The 25,000-nt window shown below is 35.9% G+C and overlaps 3 protein-coding genes across 5 annotated transcripts in view; 2 read left to right on the top strand and 1 right to left on the bottom strand.

The window, feature by feature from the left end:
- The window catches only part of LOC106869185 (innexin unc-9), a 12,348-nt gene extending 2,608 nt beyond the window's left edge, over positions 1 to 9,740 (top strand). Inside the window, exons 2-4 of the mRNA XM_014914813.3 lie at positions 5,296 to 5,335; positions 5,987 to 6,323; positions 7,965 to 9,740. Coding sequence (XP_014770299.1) covers positions 5,296 to 5,335; positions 5,987 to 6,323; positions 7,965 to 8,876 — 1,289 coding nt within the window. The 3' untranslated portion in view covers positions 8,877 to 9,740. The remainder of the gene's footprint in view (positions 1 to 5,295; positions 5,336 to 5,986; positions 6,324 to 7,964) is intronic.
- A 1,580-nt stretch (positions 9,741 to 11,320) lies between these two features.
- Positions 11,321 to 21,682, bottom strand: LOC106869218 (mitochondrial carnitine/acylcarnitine carrier protein). Of its 3 annotated transcripts, none has more exons than XM_089337916.1 (10): positions 21,494 to 21,682; positions 19,904 to 19,993; positions 19,608 to 19,735; positions 18,382 to 18,472; positions 16,492 to 16,612; positions 14,832 to 14,904; positions 13,793 to 13,902; positions 13,294 to 13,418; positions 12,138 to 12,258; positions 11,321 to 11,831 (listed from the first exon to the last, which is right to left on the bottom strand). In XM_089337916.1, exons 1-9 carry the CDS (start codon positions 21,587 to 21,589, stop codon positions 12,196 to 12,198), a joined length of 897 nt encoding a protein of 298 aa, XP_089194042.1. In that variant the 5' UTR covers positions 21,590 to 21,682; the 3' UTR covers positions 11,321 to 11,831; positions 12,138 to 12,195. The 3 variants fall into 3 exon arrangements, with proteins under 3 accessions (XP_089194042.1, XP_089194044.1, XP_089194043.1); XM_089337918.1 differs by having other exon boundaries at positions 21,205 to 21,601; XM_089337917.1 differs by having other exon boundaries at positions 21,433 to 21,512.
- LOC149131581 (uncharacterized) lies at positions 18,419 to 22,753 on the top strand. Its single transcript, XM_089337919.1, has 2 exons — positions 18,419 to 18,547; positions 21,998 to 22,753. Exon 2 carries the CDS (start codon positions 22,115 to 22,117, stop codon positions 22,658 to 22,660), a length of 546 nt encoding a protein of 181 aa, XP_089194045.1. The 5' UTR covers positions 18,419 to 18,547; positions 21,998 to 22,114; the 3' UTR covers positions 22,661 to 22,753.
- The last annotated feature ends 2,247 nt before the right edge of the window (positions 22,754 to 25,000 follow it).

The following is a 25,000-nucleotide window of genomic DNA, read 5'->3' as shown; positions in this document are numbered from 1 at the left end:
TGGACGATTTGACTGAGGACTGGTGAAACCGGATGGCAACACCAGGCTCCAATATACATACATATCTATATGTATGTGTAACGTATTTATATCATTTTTCTATTTGGTTCGCAAGATTTTTAATATGAACTGGTGTATTGAAAGAAATTTTGTTGTTTTTTGGGACGGTTATTATACCAATAATAAACACACACTCACTGGTTCTCTTCAATTTCTTTTATCATAATTAGTCAACTAATCAACCACTTAACCAATTAATTAATCAGCTGCTTAACTAATAGTTCAGTCAATCGATCGACTTGCTTTGCTTATAATATCCATAATGCATATATTTGTTGTTGCGATTGTCATTGTATGTGTGTGTATTTTACTTAGGCTTAGCGATACTAATGACCTGGTGTTCAAACTCAATAGACATATACTTCAGAATGAAGGTTCAGTCAAATATGGAGTGATTACAAGAAATTAGAATGATGAAAGGACAATCAAATATGTTATAAACATTGTTAACTTAACAGCTGTTTCTACTATAAGACGTAGTAGGCAAGTATTCAACTGTAAGCTAATGTAGTTCATAACATAATCGTTTATTCCTTAGTCATTGTAATTTCTTATATGTGTGTGTGTGTAATATATGTTTCCACCTGACCTGTCATGTTTCTGCCAAATTACAGGATATGAACCCCACTCCTTGCATCACAGTTACACTCATTTATTACTATGACACAAGGAGACAGAAGCATACATAGTCTCTCTTTCTTTCTATTTCAGGCAAACACATACATATATGCATACATACATACATACATACATACATACACACACAGACACATATGTATGTGTTTATGCATATATATATATATATATATATATATATATATATATAGAGAGAGAGAGAGAGAGAGAGAGAGAGATAATTCAAGAATTAGGGAATGGAGTTGATAAAGTCCAGCCTACATATGTTTCATAGCTAGCAGAACCTTGGAAGTAGTAAATTATTTAAACGAGGTGTAGACCACAAGCTACTCTTTGGGTCAAGGATAGTTTGATTACATGAAGCTTACATTGTTGTTAGGAGTTCTCATGTTAAATTGTTGGGGATTCGATCAAAATGTGTTGAAAGCACAGTTCAAGAGGAAAACATAGTTGTGAAGAAGAAGTAAAAATAGAAAAAAAATATATATATGGGAGGGGGTAAGCTTGTAACAGAGAAGAATATGAGTAAAGAGGGGCAGGTGGGGAGAGAAGGTTTGGTATTTAAAATGGCTGGGGAGATGTCTTTATGAATGTATACTGGGGTCATATGGAGGCGCAATGGCCCAGTGGTTAGGGCAGCGGACTCGTGGTCATAGGATCGCGGTTTCAATTCCCGCATCGGGCGTTTTGAGTGTTTATTGAGTGAAAACACCTAAAGCTCCACGAGGCTCCGGCAGGGGGTGGTGGCGAACCCTGCTGTACTCTTCCACCACAACTTTCTCTCACTCTTACTTCCTGTTTCTTTTGTGCCTGTAATTCAAAGGGTCAGCCTTGTCACATTGTGTCACGCTGAATATCCCCGAGAACTACGTTAAGGGTACACGTGCCTGTGGAGTGCTCAGCCACTTGCACGTTAATTTCACAAGCAGGCTGTTCTGTTGATCGGATCAACTGGAACCCTCGACGTCATAAACGACGGAGTGCCAACAATAATGGAGTCATATGTACTCTGTTGAGGGAGAGGCAAGCAAACATGTTGTAGCATTCTATAAAGCCATTTAAACAGAATCAGAAGGATGAAGATGTAGGAGTGGTATTTGAAATGAATAGGGTGGGGAGTGAAGGAGTGGGAGGTGGAAGATAATGTATTTTTGGTCAAATTAGTAGACTTAGTGTTGCCCATCCAGTTGCTAGTAGTAATTCAGTTTTAAAATCTAGGGGCAGCCAGTGAAGTGAGAGATGGTAGTAACAGTTGAAATCTGAGATTATGTGAGTGTGTATTAGCATGCATGTGTGTATATGTTGTGCATCTGTAGAAACTAGTAGATATGTGCACATGTGTGGATATTTGTATATTATCATGTGCGGATGGGATGTGCAGATAGAAAAGTTATGGAAACTTATAAGAGTACGAAGGATAAGGAAAACAGGTGGAGAATATAGAATAAATAAAAAGTTTAAAAAATATAAAGGTGGTTAAAAGGTTGCATGTTGTAAAAAGATATGTTGAGGGATATCAGTTAAGGGCAAGGGGGATAGTTAGGGGATGGTGAGAGGGATTGCTGTAATTTGTACTTAGAGAACGAATGGCATAATTTGTGTCCACAGGTAAAAATCTTGCTATCTTGTTTGTTTAAATAATCCATGGATTGCATAATGGAGAAGACATCAGCAATGCAGAGATCACACTTGTTATATCCAGTGTACAGTTCAGCTTGGGTGACTATGGACCATTTCAGATTATAAGGAGTTAATTCATGCTGAAGTTTGTAGATTAGTACCAACTTTGGACTGTTTTTTTTTTTTTTTTTCTTCTTTTGCACTGCACACTTAAAAACAGCCTTTGAAGCCTTGAAGGTAAAAATATTGGAAATCGGCAAATGCCATCACAATCCTAATTTCCTTAATTTTCCAACAGAAAATGAAATGTGATTTCAAAACAATAGCAAATTTTAAAAAAAATTCTTTCATTAAAAATAAATCCTAAAATTTCGGCTTTTGGCAAAAAAATTTTTTATAATCATACTTTTAAAATATAGACAATCCAAATCTGCAATTTCTTTCTGTTTATAATTTCAAAATAACTTTCAGACGAAAAGGTGATTTAAGAGAGATTTAGTTGGTGTTTGTATCACACCCCACGACCACCTGGTATCTTCCTCGTTTCTTTGTCACTCTAATGTGTATTGATGTTTTTCTATATTTTTCTCCCCATAAACATTTTACAAAACGATGACGTAGTGGTTAATTGCTGCGATTTAAGTAATAACAAAAAAATTTGTTATTTAAATATTTAACCTCACCCTGCATCAAGTGAGCCCACGCACACATGTGTATGTGTAAGAAAAAACACATTTACTCACTGAAAATTATGCTATTAAAATAAATTACCTTTTACTTACCTTTTTTAATCACATGCATACAAATATACACACTCAGCATGAACAATATGTTTTTATAGGGGGTGAAAGCAACAACAAATAAATTTATTTAAGCCTCTAACCCCATTCCGTATCAAGCGAGTCCATGTGTGTGCAAGAAAAAATATATTTTCTAACAGAAAAGTATGCTATTAAAATAAATTATCTTTTACATACCATTTTTTAAATTACTCTGTCACCCTAATGAAATTCCTTACAAACATGCATACACACACACACACACACACACACACACACACTGAGAAACATACAAACACTCAGCATGAACAATAGATTTTTGTGGTGAGTGAGAAAGTTTACCAAAAGAAAATGAAAGATGTGGAAAAAGTGAAAATTTTCAAGTAAGGGACTGAAATGAGATTGACTACATCCTGGTCAATAAAAGGCATATTCTACAAGATGTCTCTGTAGAACACGCTGTTCAACACAGGTGACCACCACCTTGTGCAGGCAAAGATTGGTCCATCTGTTCCTGGCCCTTTTTTTGAACAGGCTGTTGTTGATGTACAACCTTTTTGACTCTGTCATGGTGAGTAAATGTTCTCCTCTCTGATTTCTCTCCCTGAGCCTGAATCTTCCCACGTACTTCTCACCTTTGTCGTCTTTTTTCTGACTTTGGCATTGAAATCCTCCATCAGGACAGTGTAGGTGGATCTGCTCGTTAGAGCATGCTCCAGGTCAAGATGGAATTCCCCCACTTCATTGTCATTGGCACAAGTGGGAGCCTACATCTGGATGATCTCCAAGGTTGCTTTCTTTGAGATTTGAACGTTCAGCACACCTATTCATGTAGAAACGAAGTAGCAAGAGATAACCTCCTCAGCTCATTCCTTGCTGATCACAAAACCTTTGCCACCGATTGCTCTGGGACCTTCTACACAACCCAGTCCCAAGATGCTTCCATTCGACCATCTAGCTCTCAACTCTTTTGTCATGTCTCACAAAGCCCAAGCACATTGCAAGTGATTTTCTTTCTCCCCTTCAACAGGAGGTTCAAGCTGGTCCCTCTTGCCAAAAGACCTGCAGTTGTAGCCTTAGTCAGTTTCCTTAGCGGCTTCTTGCAGCATAAGATTCTCAGCAGCCTCTTGTCACTCAGATTATGCCCCACCACTGTGGAGTGATCAGATTGATGTGCAGGGTACTGAGGCCCATTTCCTAATGCTGTTTTAGCCATGAGTTGATGCCAACCCGCTGGCTAAGTGAGCAGGTCATTCGCTGCTTTTTTTTTTCGATCAAGGTGTGTTCCTGTAGGAAGTGAGGTGAAAGAATTGATGTTTATTCCATTTACTGCTGTTTCATGATTTTCCTAGCATGAAAAAGTGAGCATTAAAGCATTGTGATGATTGATGATGTATATATGCACATGTATATGTTTACACATGCATATGTTTGTGCATATGTATGCGTGCATGTGTTTGTGTGTGCATGTGTGTATGTTTGATCTGTTATTGTGGGAATTCTATTTCATGCTTTCCCATGTTTTCCTCCATATTCGTGCAGACTAGAAAAAATGTTTGCTTTGTTAGTCCACCTGAATAGTTTTTTTACCTTTTATATTTGTTGTTTTTGCGACAAATATTTTTATTGCTGTTCCAGTTACTACTACTACTACTACTACTACTACTACTACTACTACTACTACTACTTATTTATATTTGCTTTGGGAATTTCCCATCTTGTGCCTCTTTGTTCTCCTGGGATTGTAGACTCCTCCTGTTTGTGTGCCACATCAGTTTGTTTTGTTCTGAAGTTTTTTAGCTTCTTGTCTCTTGTTATGTTGGTGTGCATTCCGTTGTATATGGTGTGTGTACTGATGCATAGACTGTGAGTTGTGAGATTTTATTTGGCCTCAATCTTGTAGAGTATATGTTGTTCAAGTTAAGTTTAGATTATTAGGTGCGCATTGTATAGTGTGTGGGCTATATATATGAAGTTTATTCTTTCTGAACTATTCTATTGAATTGATAGTGCCTTGCCCAAGACGTGGGCCATTCTCCTAGCAGAACTATTTTGGGGGCACTGTTTAGTGCTGTGACTCTTGAAATGGCTTCTATGTTTCTTTTCATATATAAATGCTTCAATTACTGCTGGTATTGTTTTTACCCTCATGTTATTATTATTATTATTATTATTATTATTATTATTATTATTATTACAGCAGACACCTTGGAGCAGTTGGATGGCTTCTCCAGCATCATGTAAGTTGCCTGAGTCTTTCTATGATTTTTGTTGTGCTTTGCTTTTTAACAAAAAAGTTTAAAATTTTCTTCATTCCATTTGTAGAGGAGGAAATAAGAAGTTTCTAAAACGTACTTCAGACAAACTGACCTACACAGAGATCTCTCCTGATTAAATCTTTTCATTACTGTACTTATTTTGAGATGCTCTGTGTTTCTTTCAATTACTTTAAATATAACAAAGAATTTAGTAAAATAACTTAGTTACCATTCAACTAGTGTTAGGAACATAAATTGTGAGTAATGTTTGGCGGAAGATTTTAATTCAAAACTTATGAAAACAATTAGGGTTAGGGTTTGGGTTGTACTCAGAGCCAGAGGTGGTTTCAGCCGAGTTGGTAATGAAAGGGTTAAGGAAAGAGATTTAAATAATTTGCTTTGTTGTAAAGAGATATTTTTCCGGACATATTAACAATAGTGCCACTACAGTCCCAAGCTGGCTAGAGCCTTGTGCATGGATTTGATAGATGGAAACAGAATGAAGCCCATTGTGTAAGATAAGATACAAAATGCAACAATGGTATTTACTTTAATTTTTTTTTTTGCTTTAAAAATTTACATGCTTTTAATTAACTGATTAATTAATTAATCAATTTTATTTCTCTATTTCAGAGCTGCTTTCCTTGCAAAAAAGCTGGTATCACAGACTGAAATTAACGAGGATTTGTGTAGTGCCATTAGCCATACATGGACTGTATTTCTGTTAATTATATTTGCTGTTATTGTCACATTTACCTACCTCATAGGAGAGCCAATCCATTGCCTAGCTCCTCCGAACTGGCCAAAACAAGAGGTAAATTATGCGAAATCATATTGTTGGGTTTCAAACACTTACTATATTGGAATGAAGTACCCCATTCCTACGGACCCTACAAGTCGCACAGAAGAAGAAGTTACTTATTACCAGTGGGCACCTATTATTTTCCTTTTCATGGCAACTCTTTTTAAGGTGAACCATTTACAGTTCTCTTTTCTTTGTTTTTATTTTTTTTTATTTTGTGATATCATCATCATCATCATAATCATTTAACATCTACTCTCCATCTTGGCATGGGTTGGATGGTTTGACAGGTGCTAGCAAGGCTGGCAGCTGTACCAGGCTTCTACAGCTGGATGCCCTTCCTAATGCCAACCACCATACAGAATGTACTGGGTGCTTTTACATGGCACCATTGCTTTTTACATTACACCAGCACCAGCCCTTTTTATGTTCCACTGGCACCTGTTCTTTATATGTAGCACCATCACTGACAGGGTCACCAAGTATATTGCAACTGGGAGGAGAAAATAGTATTGCTAGACACTACACAGGAATGGTATTACTAGACACTACACAGGAATGGTATTACTAGACACTGCACAGGAATGACAGCCAACTACTTCAAGGAGAGATATGCACAGCATATGCACTCCTTCAGATGTTGGGAAACGAAAACTTAACCTTCTTGTCTTTTTCATCACTTCATCTAGATACTCTGAGATCTCAATAACAATTCATCTATCATGAAACAATATATTCAACACCCCGCACTTACTCACCTGACATTCACAATTGCCAGTTCTGCCTCCAAGAAAGACTACACATATGCCAGTAATATCTATTAATAGAAACACTGACATTTTGTATTGTTGTCATAGGACAACAACTGCAGGAAGAGGGCCTTAGGGTTAGTTCAGATGACTACGCAGAGCTGCTGGAGACTGTGATCAAACCTTGACTGGAAAGGGTTGCTGCTGGAAACAGGGTTCACAAAGAGTCAACAGCGTTTGTTGGAGAAACTCTACAACTTCATCAGCCCCAATTTCTAGCCTCTTAATTCCCCTAGTTGTAACCCCATGGGTTACTATCTGTGCAATGTGGCTGAGAAAGACACCAACCATTCTGTCTGCAACACTGAAGCTGAGCTGGTGGCCAAGATCAAGGAGGTGATGAAAGGTCTTCCCCAGGGACATAGTGCCAGGTTCCAGAGCTGTCTTGAGGCTGTGATGAAGCTGAGGGCAGCTGCTTTGAGTAAACTGGTTTTTCCCAGCCATAATTTAGTTGATTCTTTTCGACTTTTTAAAATACTTTTATTACTAGATGGGATATTGTGTTCTCTTTTCCCTTTATGCAAACTCAAATTTAGCCCCCAACACCCTGTCTATGGATGTTAATCTGTTCTGCTACCCTAAGTTACTGGTGGATAGTTTTGCAGAAAAATAATAGAAATATAAGAAAGAAACATCATGAACATCATTTAATATCCGCCTTCCATGATGGCATCGGTTGGATGATTTGGCAGGAGCTTGCACCAGACTTCTGTGTCTGTTTTTGCAGGGTTTTTAAGACTGAATGCCCATCCTAGCCTCAACCATTCAGCAGAATGGACAGAGTACTTTTTACGTGGTACAAGCACAAGCGAGGTCAGTTTTGGCAAGGTTTTTACAGCTGGATGTCCTTCCAAATGCCAACCACTTTAAAGTGTGGACTGGATGTTTTTTACATGGCATCAGCACTTTATGTATTTTTTTTGAAAGTCAATTTATTACTATTTTTATTTATTTATGTCTTGTTTTTTCTTTTCTTTTTGTTTTTTTTTTGTTTTTCTAGACTCCTGATATGGTATGGAGATTTGTGAACTCAATGTCTGGTATTAGATTAAAGAAAATCATTGCTTTGGCTCAGAGCTCTCTGTTAGAGTCGCCAGAAAAGTATAAGATGAATATAAGAAATATTGCTTGTTTCATTGACATGTGGTTGGAAGGCTGCTGGAAACGGAAGTTGCACCGTGTAGTAACAATAAAAGGAAGAAATTTAAATGTTTCTTGGCTTCCGTTTTCAAAAAAGGAAGGGACATATTTTATCAGCTTCTATATCTTCGTAAAATTCTTGTTCACTGTAAATGTCATTGGACAGTTTTTCTTATTGAATGCATTCCTCTCAGACAATTTTACACCCTATGATATTTTTCGCACAATTCCTTCAAAAGGATCTGCAAGGTTTCCTCGTGTGACTCTCTGTGATTTAGAATTAAGGCAGTTACAGAACATTCATCTCTACACTCTCCAATGTGTTCTTCCAGTTAATCTATTCAATGAAAAAATATTCATTTTTCTTTGGTTTTGGTTAATCTTTGTTGCTGTGGTTACATGTGCAAATGTTGTACTATGGATTTATCGTGCAATCTTTTCCAAACGTCAGAGTAAATATGTTTTGCACCATTTGAGCCCCTCTAAAAATATACTTATAAAGGCTGATGGTAAGAAAATGTTCAAGCATTTCACAACTGATTATCTGCGGAATGATGGGTTTTTTATATTACGAATGATTGCTAAGAACACAACGAATTTGGTTCTTGAAGATTTGCTAAAAGAATTATGGCATTTGTACAATAAGAGAATTGATCAAAACTTTCAACAACCAGGAAACTGCAATACTTTCAATGATATTTTACGAGAAAATTTGCCTGCACCACATATCTTAAAATCTTTGATATATAAAAGAAATATTAGGTCTCCCTGATAATGACTTCTTCTATCAAAGTCACTTCTGTGATCCTTGAATGAGACATCTCAGAGCTAGCTAATATCTTCATCAACCATTTCAATCTCTCTCTCTTTCTCTACTCTCTCTCTGAATCTGTCTAAATCTTTGATAATTAATCATAGTATATCCTCTTTCACAGAAGGTAAAGCTTTCTATCTTTTGGGAAATGAGATACAAAATCCCCCCATGCTGGGGAATATTCTATCTTTCACATTTTATTTTCAACTATTGACCTATCACTTCATTTCTGACATATCAAAGGAGATAGAAATGGTTGTTAGTAATCAGTGGTCACATATTTCATAGCATTGTCTCTCTCTTTCTCTTCTGTGAATACTCGTATAGCTTCTGTAGACCCATATCTTGTAAAAACTTACTCTCTTATGTCATAATAAACCAATTGTCCTTTACCATTGAGAACTTTAGTGAAAGCAGTGTTGCTGCTTTGAGCATCCATAAATTCATTCACGTGTCTGATGTGTGAACCTTCTACATAAGTTGTTAATCTAGGGTCTACAACTGTCCCTCATTCCCTCTTGAGATCTTCAGCAATCAGTCATCTTGATAATAATCTAATCTCATCTATAGAAAGACGTATTCTTTAAAGGCTTATGTCTTAGAAACAGACTTCAACCATACTGTTTCGTGAACAATATGAAAATAAATCTCTCCAAGTGGCTATAAATACCAGGCTTCATAATCTCTGACAATGCTTCATGATGACCCCAATATATGCAATGATTGTCTAATTGAGACACATTTGTACCTTTCTTTCTCCACTTTTTTTTTTCTCTTCTCATCTTTTCCTTCTGAAAAAGAGCATTTGCCAAAAACATAAAAGACTTTTTCTTCTATTTTGTCTGAGTACAAAGCTAATACACTTCATTTCTGACATATCAAAGGAGATAGAAATGGTTGTTAGTAATCAGTATTGTATATATATGACATGACCGACCAGACTTTCAGATGTTGTTATACATGTATTTTGCATGTTTTAGCTTCCAAATGAAGCCACCCTGCTAACTAGGCAAGCAGGCCAACATTCCCCTTGTTTGGAACGTTATTCCATCACGGGGTTACCTATTTACAGCCAAGTGGTCTGGGACAATGTGAAATGAAGTGTTTTGCTCAAGACCACAACATGCTGCATGGTCTAGAAATCAAACCTATGATCTTGTGAGCATGGGTGCAACACCCTAACCACTAAGCCATGTGCTTTCACACACACACACATGTATATCTTTTACTTGCTTCAGTCATTTGAGTTCGGCCATGCTGGGGCACTGTCTTGAAGGGTTTTAGTCAAGCAAATCAACCCCAGGACTTATTTCTTTAAGCCTAGTACTTATTCTATCAGTCTCCTTTGTTGATCCTTAAGTTATGGGGATGTAAACACATTAACGCCGGTTGTCAAGTGGTGGTGGTGGTGGTGGGGCGAGTATATATGTATATATATATATATATATATATATATATATGTGTGTGTGTGTGTGTGTGTGTGTGTGTGTGTGTGTGTCTGTGTTTGTCCCCCCAACATCGCTTGACAACCGATGCTGGTGTGTTTACATCCCCGTAACTTAGCGGTTCAACAAAAGAGACCGATAGAATAAGTACTGGACTTACAAAGAATAAGTCCTGGGGTCAATTTGCTCGACTAAAGGCAGTGCTCCAGCATGGCCACAGTCACATGACTGAAACAAGTAAAAGAGTAAAAGAGTAAAGAGTAAAGAGTAAAGAGTAAAAGAGTATATATATATATTTTTTACGTATATAATTATAAAGATATGTTAATTCTCTATATGAAGTATTAACAGTAACTGCACGATAAAGTGTAGTATATTGCCACTTAAGTGTGGCTGACCCCTAGGGGTGGATGTTACTGTTGCTTTTAGCCCCAGGAGGACATCTCCTCCAGCTGGCTTATCGACACACGACTGTGTCCTGTTTGCCAAGGGAGTTATCCCTATATGTAAAAAAAAAATTAATGTTACCTCTATGGTCATTTTTAAGTGCTAGGCCTCTGATATTATCATTCTATGATTATATCCTTATCTTATAAAATATATATAAATATATCTAAAATCTCTGATTTGGTGCTGCGTTTCTTGCTTAACAGCAATTTTCAAACTCTTATTTTTTTTTTTTTATTGGTACCAGTTCTTTTAATATAGCTTCAGTTTCTGCCTGGGTGTTGGTGGGGACATTTCAAACCTCCAAACACATATCTATACACTTATGTAGACACACACATACACACACAGAAACTAAAAATTGTTTTAAACATGACTGAAATCAACTACAAAAGATATATTGTCTGATTACTGCAATAAAAGGGTGAAAGACATTTCTGTAATCAAATTTAAAAAAAAACATTTAAAAATCTGTTGTTTTTATATAATAAAAATTGAAAACAAAAAAAATTTTATGATAAATAAATAAATTTTCTTTTTATAGAATCAAATTTTTATCGAGTTCCTCACTCATTTTTAGCAACACAATACTTGCTTTTTGTTTTGCAGGGGTCGAAAAACATTGAAAATTGCTGGTTTAATACATTGAAAAAAAAACAACATTTAATTGGTTGTCACACATGCACACACAGGCAGACAAATGCACACATACAGATACACACACACATACACACACACACACACACACACACACACACACACACACAAGAAGAAGCAGACATGCACACATAAACATACATATACTGACAAACAGATATAGATACACACACACACACATGCACACGCACGCATGCACACACACACACATGCAGGAGGCACGAAATATATCATTTTACAAGCTTCAGTCTTTGGATAGCGGCCAAGCTGGAGTTCAACATTTTTTAGCCAGTCGTATCAATCCCAGTACTTATTCCAGTCTGCTCCTCATTTTATCATTATCTGTTTGTCAAACTGCTAAGTCCTGTGTTTAGGATAAAAAGAAACTTAAGACATTGTTTTTAGAATTTCAAGGAAATAAACTAATTTTAATGCAAATTTCTTAATTTTTTACAATTTTTACACAAGAAAAATTTCTAAAAGATGTGGTTGACATTAGGAAGGGCATCCAGCTGTAGAAACCATCCCAACACAGCCAGTGGGGCTCTGCACAACCTCTGGGATTGACAGTTTATGATAATAATGATAATAATAATAATAATAATAATAATAATAATAATAATAATAATAATAATAGTAATGATAAATGTTAATTCTCTGTATACATTACCTCTGGAATCTGGTAAATTTTATTTTCTGATTTAAATGCTGCAAACAAAAGTGTTTATTCATAGATTTGGAAGAAGAGTGTTTAGAACTCTAACTACTATTTCGTATGTGAGGAGGCAGGCCTGGAATTAAAAAAAAAATTAGACAGAAAAAAAAGAAATGAGAGTTTGGGAGCAAATGAATTAAATATAGAAGTATTGCAATTGGAAGTCAAACATGATGGTAATTGTACAGCAAATGTTGTATAGTTCACACACACACACACACACAGCCAGATCTAAAACAAATTAGTGTATTCATTATTTACATTATTTACATTCGATGGATATTTGTCCTCATCTTGTTTGTTGTTAACACAATGTTTCGGCTGATATACCCTCCAGTCTTCATCAGATGTCTTGGGGGAAATTTTGAATCTGGGTTTTCATTCCTAAGGTATTTTTCGATGTTATTAATTATTATCTATTTCTAGTGTATAGGTATTGTCAATTCAACACCCTTTGTTATAATTATATTTTTGTAATCATAATTAAATATAAATATATATATATATTGGTCAGTAGTTTATATATCTAAGAAAAGAAACATAAATATATGCACTTCTTAACATATATATATAAATTGTTATTAATTCAAACAAGTGGAGGAAAATGTTCAGTGAATATATTCGAATTAAATAAAATTTATTTATATTTTATAATATAGAAATACTCTTGACCAGTTTCACATTAGATCTTTCAAAAGTGTGTCGTATATACAACTGTGTTGCAAGTTATATCTATTCTGGCCATTGTTATAAAGAATGTGGTGTAGAATGCTATTTGTAAACTGACAAATTGATTGATCCTGTTTTGAGCTCCTCTGACAGCCACCATGTGAGAAAGTTATATAAATGCTTTTCTCCATTGAATATGTCATACAAAAGTTAGAAAAAAAAAGCAATATGACTATAATAATTGTTTACATAAAAGTGTTATAGATAATTATTGTTCGTTATTCTGTTGAAGAGTAACATTACGAAATTGTGTTAGTTTCTTCCTGTTAAACATGCTAAAGCATATCTCTTCTTTGTTGACAAGGATATCACTGACGCAACCTTATGCAATTCCAGAACAAGAAAACAAATCTAATTTGACCACAACAAATGTCACACTTACAGCATTCCCTACAAAAGCTCTGGTCAAAACTGGTGTTGTTCCTTTGTACAAGGCTTGGATTCCACCTTCCTTCCATAATTGTTTGAAGACATCTTTGATTCTTAGATTCTGGTTTTCTATGGGTGCTTGATAGAAGAATAGAATTGAACCAATAAATGATTAAACATGATACTAATATATATAATTAATATAGAATTAATATAATTAATGTAGTGAATCAATTTAAGCAATTGAAATCACACTCAATAATGAGAAGAAATAGTTATTAACCATCATCATCATCATCATCATCGTCATCATCATCACCATTTAGTGTCTACTTTCCATGCTGGCATAAGTTACATGGTTTGATTGGAACCGAAATTTTGGCCCCCTTCTTTCCTTGATGCCCTAAGCAAGTGCTTATTTTGCTTAATGGTTAATCTAGCACTGAGTCACACATACACACACACACACACACACGCATGCACATGCACACCTGTACAATGTATCAACTTACCTATTTGTATTCTTGATTTAACCACATCTGCTGGTAATGCCAATGACCAGTTGACCAGTCCAGCCACACCTCCAGCCAACAGAGTATTTCTGGCACTCAGAGATTCATATCTGCAAATGAATAAACAGACTGACATAACTCAGTAAACCCATGTGCTTGTGTACACACAAGCATGTGTGTGTTTGACTTCTTGAACTTAGGATCCTGTGTCAAAATGATCAAAAACAGCCATGACCTGGACACCACCTGACAGCAAACGTAAAAGAGGCAGGCTGAAGAACACCAGGTACTGGACATTTCAAGATGACCCAAGGACAACCAACATTATATGGATGGTTGAACAAAAATAGCAGGTAGCTGAACCTGGTGGAGAGAGCTTGCTTCACAATGTATTGAGCAGTGTAGAAAGCTTAAACTTCATACTAAATATTTGAAATAATATAGCTACAATTAATTGACTGTAATTATTTTATCTTAATGAATTTATGGAGTAATATTTATTAAGAACATCACAGACAACCTTCACACAATGCACAATGCATTAAGAGGTGTAGGAGGATCTAAAGATGAAAAAAGGAACATGGCCAAGAAGTTAAGGTGTTGGATTCATGACTATGATTGTGGGTTCAAATTCCTGGAGTGAGTAACATGCTGTGTTCTTGAACAAGGTACTTCATCTCTTGTTGCTCCAGCTGTAATGAGTACAGTTGAGTACTGGTATAGCCCTCTCCCTCCCTCCAGTTGTCACAACCTAGATGTTCCACTGGGTTAATGGGTGAGAAGGCCAAGAGAGCATCTATGCCTTCTTGCAACTACAGAGATGCCAAAAAGACTCAACTTAGAGGTTTGGCCAAAGAGGCCAAAAGAATAAGTACTAGGCCTACAAAGAATAAGCTCTGGGGTCGATTTGTTTGATTAAAGGTGGTGCTCCAGCATGGCCACAGTCAAATGACTGAAACAAATAAAAGAATAAAAAAGTAAATCATAAACACAATTTTTACTGGTCATTCTTTATATATTTTAACAGTGATTTTTTTACCTTTTGTTGTCTTCTGACAGAAGACGTTGCATAAACTCATAAGTCATGAAATAGAATCCTGATCCATGTATATCTGTAAAAACAACAATAGAAATATATATATATATATATATATATATATATATATATATATATATATACACACACACACATATCCCAAAAATGGAACAAGCACATAACAGACAACAATAAAACATCTGGACAGATAAATGATACAAAGATGAACAGGAAAAAACAAGGATGGATCATTTACAGTCTTCTCTCTTCAGTCAAGTTTCCAGATTATCCTTACAGTTTCAGCCGGTTATACTTCAGACTGTTCAAATCTGGCTGGCCCCAAAAATCTGAGCTAAAGGCATTAAATATTTTGGGAGAAAGCAAGTGAATGTGTACGACAACAAAGACAAAAAAATGGAGAAAATGCTACACAGTTACAAATACAAACAACAAGAAAATAACACCAGGTGTCTTTCAACTAATAAATACGAATCAAGTTGAGCTGGCGTGTGTAGAGTGAAAGCCTTAGGGGAGAAACATAGGACAACAACAACGGCAAAACAATGATGGCAATGACGACCGCAACAACGACAACAACAGCAATAATGGTAATGCAAATGAACTTAGTTATACATGTGTGCATACGTACGATTGCAGCACATGTATGATTGCTGCACATGTATGACTGCACATGTACAATGCAGTGTGGAAGACACACATATTAGCCATTCAATGCACGCGTAAACTGTTAAGTTCAATTAGACATTTATTATTTGGTGTCAAATTTTTCGTTGCTGCAGCCATTGAAGCTTTTCGTCAATGGGGATGGAGTTGGAGATTCGGGTGGGGGTAGGATGTGTGTGTGTGTCTGTATGGGGAGAGTGGGTAAATGACTAATATATATTTCACACTACAATTGTTGTAGTTTCAATGCACAGTCTCTGATTACCTGCCTGGTAAGTAATACATGCCCACCTGGAACATGGGCATGTATTTATGTGTGAATGCATATATGTATGTGTATGTATGTATGAGAGAGTGTGCATGTGTGTGTGTGTGTATTCACATGTCAATGTGTGCGTATGGGTGTAAGCAAGTGTTTATGTATAAATATTCAGGAAATGCAGGCAAAAGAGTGCCCTACCTGGCAAAACTGCACCAACTGAGGTGCCACTTCCTAAGAACAGAACAGGGTTGCAGGGGCACAAAGAAATGTGAACGCTTTGCATTCAATGTAGGCAGCAGAGTTAATTTTAAGGCCTTGTGGAAAGAAGTAAGGAGGCATCACATGTCCTTCATTGCTGACAACCCATAAAACCATGACAGTTGCAGGAAATTTTTGTATGCATAACACTTTGAACTTCAGAAGGGTCTGCACATAACCATCAGTCATTTCTTCTGTTAACATTATGAGAAGGGGGAGTTGAAGGGGAAGAGGTTGACTTCCTGGAAAACTCAGAGGAATTGGGACTTCCTGGAAGTGTTGAAGGGGAGGAGAGGTACTTCCTGGAAAACTCCGAGGAGGGAGGGCTGAAGGGGGGAGAGGGACTTCCTGGAAAGTTCTGTGGAGGGGGCTGAAGTGGGGGAGGGATTTCCTGAAAAATTCCAAGGATGGGGATCTTTCTGACCACCACTTATAACATGAATAACAACAACTACAAACCTCTGACAAAAGTTGCTGTGGTGCCCCTGTAGATCCACCTGATGCCCCCTTCCTTATATAATTTACGCAGACAATCAATGGGTCCCTGATATTTAGCCTTTCCATTGGATTCTTGCTGAATCTGAAATGGTAAGGAAGCAAAAAGAATTTAGTTAAATACACGATAATTAATTAATATATTGATTTCAAAGTTTGGTACAAGTCCAGCAAGGCTGGGGTAGAGGGCTAGTTGATCACATCGACCCCAGTACATGATTGGTATCTATTTTATTGTCCCCGAAAAGAGGAAAAGCAAAGTTGACTTTGGCAGAATTTGAACTCAGAGCATTAGCAGGACGGAAAGCCATTCAGCATTTTTCCTGGCCTGCTAATGACTAATTAATTCATATATTGATTTCAAATTTTGGTACAAATCCAACAAGTTTGGAGGAGGGGGCTAGTTGATCACATTGACCCTTGTACATGACTGGTATTTATTTTATTGACTGACCTAGACAAAATTTGAACTCAGAGCTTAAAGACAGACAAAATGTGACTAAATATTTTGTCCGGTGTGCTAACGATTCTGCCAATTTGCTGCCTTGTAATTAATTAATATAGAAAGCCTTAAGCATTGAGATTGTTTTGTCAAATGTAATGCTTATTTTTTCACATTGGTTTTGAATTCATGAAGCATTATCTCATAGCTATGTAATTTCAATGATGTGATTTTCTTTTATTCTTTTACAGCCATGGTTTTGGGTTCAGTCCCACTGCATGGTACCTTGGGCAAGTGTCTTCTGCTATTATCATCTTGAACTGACTGAAGCCTTGTGATTGAATTTGCTAGGCAGAAGTTATCGTTGTGTGTGTAGAAGTGTGTGTATAAGTGCTTTGTGCCTCCTAACAGATATATGTGCATGCGTGTGTATGTGTGTGTGTGTGTGTGTGTGTGTGTGTGAGAGAGAGAGAGAGACTATACAGATAGGTGTGTGTGTGTGTGACTGAGTGAGAGAGAGATGATATAGGTAGGTGTGTGTGTGTGGCTGTATGTATGTGAATATACAGGTGTGTGTGTGTGAATATACAGGTATGTGTGTGGGTTGGCAGGTGTGACCATACAGGTGTGTGTGTGTGTAGGTGGGTGGTTGTTTGTGACTATACAGGTATGTGTGTATGTGTATTCATGTGTGAAATCCACGTACAAACATCTGGAGAGTGTCAGGTGAGTGTAGTACTTTAATGCAAAGCTATAACCTTTGAGATCGGTTTTTATGGCTTTTATGATGTCAATGTTAGAAGATTAGTTGGCAAAGAAAGAAAGGGGGAGAGGAAAACAGAAAGAGAGAAAGAGGGAGAGACAGAGAGAGTGAAGGATAGAGAGGGCGTGACAGGGAGAGGGAGAGAGAGAGAGACCTAGACAGAATTTGAACTCAGAGCTTAAAAACAGACAAAATGCGACTAAATATTTTGTCCGGTGTGCTAACGATTCTGCCAGTTTACTGCCTTATAATTAATTAATATAGAAAGCCTTGTATAAAAACTAATATAAAGACTATATTATATCACATGTCGAAATTCATCATCATCGTTATCATCACCATCATCATCATTATTGTTGTCATTATCATTATTGTTATCATCATTATCGTTATCACTACCATTAGCGGTAGTATTGTTGTTGCCATCGTCATCATTGTCATCATTGTCATCATTACTATCATCATCATCATCATCATCATCATCATCATCATCATCATCATCATCATCATCATCATCATCACTACCATCATCATGTTTGACATCAGCATTGTTGTCACTGTTTATCATCACTGCTTAAACTGATTAATTAATTAATTATTTCTCAATTAATTTGTTCTGAAACCCAAATAATTAAGACTATTTACTCACCTGCAACAAACACTTGATTCTTTCTCCGGGAGAACAAAAAGCTGTGGCTACAGTACCAGCCAGCATTCCTGCCTTGAATACCTGGAAATAACTGAAAAAAGAAAGAAAGAAAGAAAGAAAAAAAAGAAAAGGGACACACAGTTCACTATAGAACAGCAAATTCAAGGTGTGTTTAATTGCTCAAGAACCTTCACAGAACATCAGATGTTGAAATAGGAGTTCATAGTTGTTCCCACTCAATCTGAAGACATCATCGTCGTCGTCGTCATCGTCGTTGTTGTCATCGTCGTTGTTGTCATCATCGTTGTTGTCATCATCATCATTATCCAGCATCAACTTTTCCCTGCTGAGCAAATTTTCCACAGCTGGATGCCTTTCCTGTCACCAACCTTCACCTGCTTCCAAGCAAGTCGGTGTTTCCCCATTGTTTGCCTGTTGACTGCCATTATGTGATGTCAAAACATGACTACACACAAACCCAGTGTGCTAACGATTCTGCCAGCTCATTGCCTTAATAATAATGATAGTAATAATAATGATTATGATAATGATAATAATGATAATGATAATAATAATAATAATAATAATAATAATAATAATAATAATGATGATGATGATGATGATGATGATGATGATAATGATAATAGAACTGAGTAAAAAATATAATAAAAGATAATAAAATTGAGTGAAAGATAAAAAAAATAATAAGATTGAGTATAAAAATGAATAAGAAAAATAAAATTGAGCAATGAAAATAATAAATGTAATAAAATTGAGTAAAAAAAGAATAAAAAATAATAAAAGTGAGTAAAAACAACAAAAAGAATAATAAAATTGGGTAATAAAGAATAATAAAATAATAAATTTGAGCAAAAGCTAATTAAAAAAATATATTTTAAAAATTATAGAATTGAATAAAAAATAAAAAAATAAAATTGAGCCAAAAAAAATAAAAATAAAAAAATAATAAAATTGAGTAAAAAATAATAAAAACTAATTCAGTTATGACAACCTTGTCGTTTTTTGGAGGATCTAAGATAATATCATTTAATGTATTCTCTCATAAGATGATGGGATTTGATTCAATAAAGATTTGGTTGCTATTTTTAGCAGACCAACATACAACATAATGGCTTCCTCATTGGTTCAAGATAAAATATTTCCTAGAATTCTAAAAAAAACCATGTCTTGAAAGGTGTTTATACATAAAAAAAAATGACCATTACCTTAATTGTTCCTGGGGTGATTTCTGTTGTAACTTTTTACCGACGCCAAATGTGAAGAACCAAAGTGCAAACATTGGTGGAATGATGACCAGAGGAATAGCCATTCCTTTGTATAACCCTCGGACACTCTGTGGGTGAAGGAATCAAAGAAATACTCTGAGTTTGTCCCTACAAGTCATTAACCAATGGAGGAAATTGATATTTCACTAATGGCAGTACTCCAGCATGGCCACAGCCTCTGGTTGAAACCCACAATAGAATAATAGGATATAAGTAATTGGTATTTCATATCTTACCTCTCGTTTGATGATGTGCATTCCACAATCGTACATGTTTCGATAAGGTGAAGGCTGGCCCGGGATCTGTGGCATTGTTTGTATTCGAACCTAAAATGAGGTCATGTATTAAAGAAGGAGGAAGAGTAGAAAGAGTGTGAGAATGAGGGAGAAAGAGAGTTGGAGGGAGGTATTTGGAGAGTAGGAGTAAATAGTTTTGGTTTGTTGAAGGCTTTAGTAAAAAAAAACCTTATCCAAGCTGTCATGGGATTGAATTCAAAATTGTGTCTTTCGAAAGCAACCTTCTCAACCACACAGCCACACTAAGAGATGAGTGGATGATGCTATAAGTTTAAAAGATCAGTGGAAGTGAAAATATCTATGCTGAATAAATGAAGTCTAGATACATATAGGTGCAGGCATGGCTGTGTGGTAAGAAGCTTGCTCCACAACCACATGGTTCAGGTTTCAGTCTAAATGTGTGGGCACCTTGGGCACGTGTCTTCTATTATAGTGCCTTGGGCCAACCAAAGCCTTGTGAGTGGATTTGATTGATGGAAACTAAAAGAAGCCAGTCACATATGCATGAGTATGTCTTTCTGTCCATGCTTGACAACCAGTGTTGGTGTTTACATCCCCGTAACTTAGCATTTTGACAAAAGAGACCTATGGAGTAGTAAGTACCAGGCATGAAAAAAAAGTTGGGTTGATTTATTCAGCTGAAAAATTTTCAAAGTGGTGCTCCAGCATGGCCGCAGTCTAATAACTGAAACAATTAAAAGATTATAGATAAAAGCTACTCCACCCAGACAAATAGATTAAAGCTTATACCAGTAATTATTAGGGCAAGGAACATATGAACAACTGATTCTGGGGTAATCTTGTGAAGATGGGTTGCTAATTAGGAAATGAGTCAGCTAATTAGGAAATTATAATTAAAAGACATTGATGGGATTGTGTAAATATTGTATAAGTTTAGTATTTACTAATGAGATATGCACGCGCTGTTATGTAAACATGTGTATGTATGTATGTATATATATATGGTTCCGGGTTCAGTCCTACTGCGTGGCATCTTGGGCAAGTATCTTCTACTATAGCCTCAGGCCGACCAAAGCCTTATGAGTAGATTTGGTAGACGGAAACTGAAAGAAGCCTGTCGTATATATGTATATATATATGTATGTGTGTGTGTATATGTTTGTGTGTCTGTGTTTGTCCCTCCAACATCGCTCGACAACCGATGCTGGTGTGTTTACATCCCCATAACCTAGCGGTTCGTCAAAACAAAAAAAGACCGATAGAATAAGTACTAGGCTTACAAAGAATAAGTCCTGGGGTCGATTTGCTCGACTAAAGGCTGTGCTCCAGCATGGCCGCAGTCAAATGACTGAAACAAGTAAAAGAGTAAAGAGTAAAGAGTAAAGAGTAAAAGAGTATGCATGTATGCAGATACACACAGGCACATATCTGCAGACACACAAACATATATACACATAGAAAATATACATACATACATACATATACATACGACACAAAAGCATGTTTACCTCCTCAGTTTTTATGGGTGACTAATAAGTATGGCCCACCCCTTTATGGTCCCTACCCTACCTTTATAGTATCCATTGGGTATCCGGCCACCACAATGGCTACACCTCCGAAATAGCCAGCGATGAAGTCTTTTCTTGGACTAATCTCCTTCGACATCTTTGTTTATCTGTTTAAATTCATGAAAACAAAAAAACAATACAACATGCCTACTACTGCTACTACTACTACAGTTACAACAATCACCGCCACCACCACCATGGCCACCCCACCACCACCATTATTAGTTGTCGACCTGGGGGCCCTTATCTCAGCACATAAGTTTCGTCAGTGTTTCGAATATTGGCCTCTTATCATTTAAATACAGAGGACCAATATTTGACACAGTTAACAAGGCCACCTGTGTGTGTATATGCATGTATTTGTGTGCGTCTGAGTGTGTGTGGATATGTGTATGTATGTGTAAGTGGATGGGTGTGAGTGTGTGTGTGTGTGTGTGTGTGTGTGTGTGTGTGTGTATAGATTCTATCTTTTATCTTTCATCTTTTATCTCTTGCTTTGTTTCAGTTACTTGACCGCGGCCATGCTGGGGCACAACCTTCAAGAATTCATTTTCAATGAATAAATCAACCCTAGTACTTATTTGTGGAAGACATCACGCATGTGATTAGCAGCTATCCTAAAATGTCGTCACAGTACTACCTCCCTATGTGGCACGATGTTGTTGCTAAAACAATTTACAATGCCATCCGCAAAAAAGACTGTTCTGAAATAAACCTAGAAAATCCCTCTGTTATGGAATATGTTCATAAACACCAACTCAAGGAATACTGGTGGAATATTCCCATCAAAACTTCTGTCAAATGTAAGCATAACAGGCCGGATATTGTAGTTTGGGACAAAGTGGCAAAGGTATGTACCATCACAGAGGTCAGCTGCCCTGCAGATATAAATATCTCTTTGAAAATCAAAGGAAAAGAGGATATCTATGGACAACTGCTCCGAAACCTCCAGCTTCTATATCCAGACTATGAATTCATATCCATACCAATAATAATTGGAGCACTAGATTTTGTTAGTAAATGCTTAAAAGAGAATCTGGATAAACTGGGATTCTCAGACAGAGAAACTGATCAGTTGATTTGTACATTACAAATGCAATCTGTCAGTGGAACAGTAAAAATATGCAAGACTTTTCTCAAGTTCCAAATGTCAATTTGTCTGTGTTAACTACATCCCAAAGATGGAGCCTTGTATCTTTGTTGGAAACCAGCTCCCTTCTCAGTGGAAGATTTATAATAATTAAAACAAATAGAAGAGACAACATACATATATACATATACATATATATATATATATATATATATATATATATATATATATATATATATATATATATATATATATATATATATATATATATATATATTGTTGTACTTGGGGATGGTCATATTGCCAGTTTAGCCAATAAAAACACACGCACTGTATATTTGGTGTTAATTTTTTTTTTTTTTTTTTCAGCTTTATATTACATTAATCTTAATCTTAATCTTATTTCGGCCAGAGTTCTTTCGTCACACTTCTGTGACCTCATCAGTGGTCCTTTGTTTCCTTCTTTCTTATGTGTGTCTCACCTTGCTAACTATCAGCCATTATATATATACAGGGCTGACCTGAGGAGGTGTGGGGCCCAACTGGGAAAAATTTTGGTAGGCCCTAGGTTCCCAGTCAACTTGCACTGAGTACTGAATTCTTTTACACATACACATCCTTTTAGCCTTTTGCTTTTATCATTTTTTAATTTTTTGGTTTCTTTAATACAGACATACATACAACCATGCATACATACATACATACATACATACACACACACACACACACATATATATATATATATACATACACATATATATATACACACATACATGCAAATATATACATATATGTATATGTATATATTTGTATAGAAGTACATATAAATATGTGTGTGTGTATGTGTATTTGAGTATATGTATGTATATATTTATATATTTTTCAGATACCTATCTTTCTGTCTTTCTACACAGACACATATATATATATATACATATATACATATATACATATATGTGTGCATTCACACATGCATGTGTGGGTGTGTACACACCTGTGTGTGTATATTTGCTATCACAGCATAAGTACAACTATTTATTTGTGACCGCTGTTATCTTGATCTCTGATATCTTGTTAAAGTACAGCACAATGTTAATTATTAATGATATGCAGACACGCATAAACACACACACACTCACACACAGACATTATTGTGGACATACATGCATATACATCATATATATATATACATATGTATGTATATATATATATCATCATATATATATATATATATATATATATATATATATATATATATACCTTTGCCACTTTGTCCCAAACTACAATATCCGGCCTGTTATGCTTACATTTGACAGAAGTTTTGATGGGAATATTCCACCAGTATTCCTTGAGTTGGTGTTTATGAACATATATATATATATTTCATAACTGTGAATCTACCTCATAAATACAATATTGCTCCTGGTTTGTTTACCAGATGGTATTGTGGTAAGACAATGCTTCAAGCTCACAGATTTCTGGTTGAGAGCCTCACACTATGTTGAGTCATCCAGGAATTACTCATTTGTTGCAGAGACTTAATTTATAAGACCCTAAGAGGACGAAAGGCAAAGTCGACCTCAGTGGAATTTGAACTCAGAATGTAGCAACAGGTAAAATGCTGCTAAGCATTTCATTCAGCATGCTAACTATTCTGCCAGCTCATCACCTTAGACTATAATAATAATAATAATTTGGTAAAATAAAACAAAAATAAGATATAATGGTATAAGTGTGTATTTCAATTGACTGTCATAACTCTATCACAATATTCTAGATTTTAATAAATGATCTCAGATTTGGTTACTTGCCAAGCAACAACAACAACAAAGCCAACAAACACAACAACAATGATGACAACACATAAGAGGAAACTTGGAAGGCAAAACAAACAAAATAACGTCCATATTTGGTTTTCCAATATCTTTTATTGAAACACTCAGCAACAAAAATAAAAGAAAAAAAATGAACAAAATATTTACATATTTGATTGAAACCAACTCTCAAGGAAGAGTTTTCAGTGGCATAAATATTTACATTTAGCAAACTCATGTGAGTAAGTGTGCATTTACCAATCTGTGGCCGTGCATGCGTACATTGGTGCATGTTTGCGAGAAGTTTATTTGACTGTTTGTCTTCAAAACTGTATAACGTTGACCAAGAAGGGAAGAAAAAAATGTCTAACATAAACAATTGTTGGGAGTGGGAAGTTAGTCAATTAGATCGACCTAAATATTTGATGGGAAGAATGAAAAATAAAACAGATCCAGACCGGATTTGATACCCAACAATATAATTAAACATAATTAACCACCACAACATTGTTTGTTTGGTGCTCTACCAATTCAGCCAATCCTTTGTCATACTGTTTGACTTTCTATAGATTCTGGCAAGCTATCTTCCTCAGTTCAATAAATA

This window comes from Octopus bimaculoides, chromosome 20, assembly GCF_046866305.1.
Source record: "Octopus bimaculoides isolate indiv1 chromosome 20, ASM4686630v1, whole genome shotgun sequence".
NCBI lineage: Eukaryota > Metazoa > Mollusca > Cephalopoda > Octopoda > Octopodidae > Octopus > Octopus bimaculoides.
The sequence above is the reverse complement of the archived record's forward strand: the minus strand, read 5'-3'. Positions and strand labels throughout refer to the sequence as shown.

What these genes read in the sequence shown, in the direction of transcription:
- LOC106869218 (XM_089337916.1), bottom strand. Translation starts at nt 21,589, where the DNA reads ATGTCGAAGGAGATTAGTCCAAGAAAAGACTTCATCGCTGGCTATTTC. An exon ending in TGCACATCATCAAACGAGAG is followed by an intron (nt 19,736 to 19,903) that starts GTAAGATATGAA and finishes CTTCACCCACAG; the next exon opens with AGTGTCCGAGGGTTATACAA. An exon ending in TCACCCCAGGAACAATTAAG is followed by an intron (nt 18,473 to 19,607) that starts GTAATGGTCATT and finishes TTCTTTTTTCAG; the next exon opens with TTATTTCCAGGTATTCAAGG.
- LOC149131581 (XM_089337919.1), top strand. Translation starts at nt 22,115, where the DNA reads ATGTCGTCACAGTACTACCTCCCTATGTGGCACGATGTTGTTGCTAAA.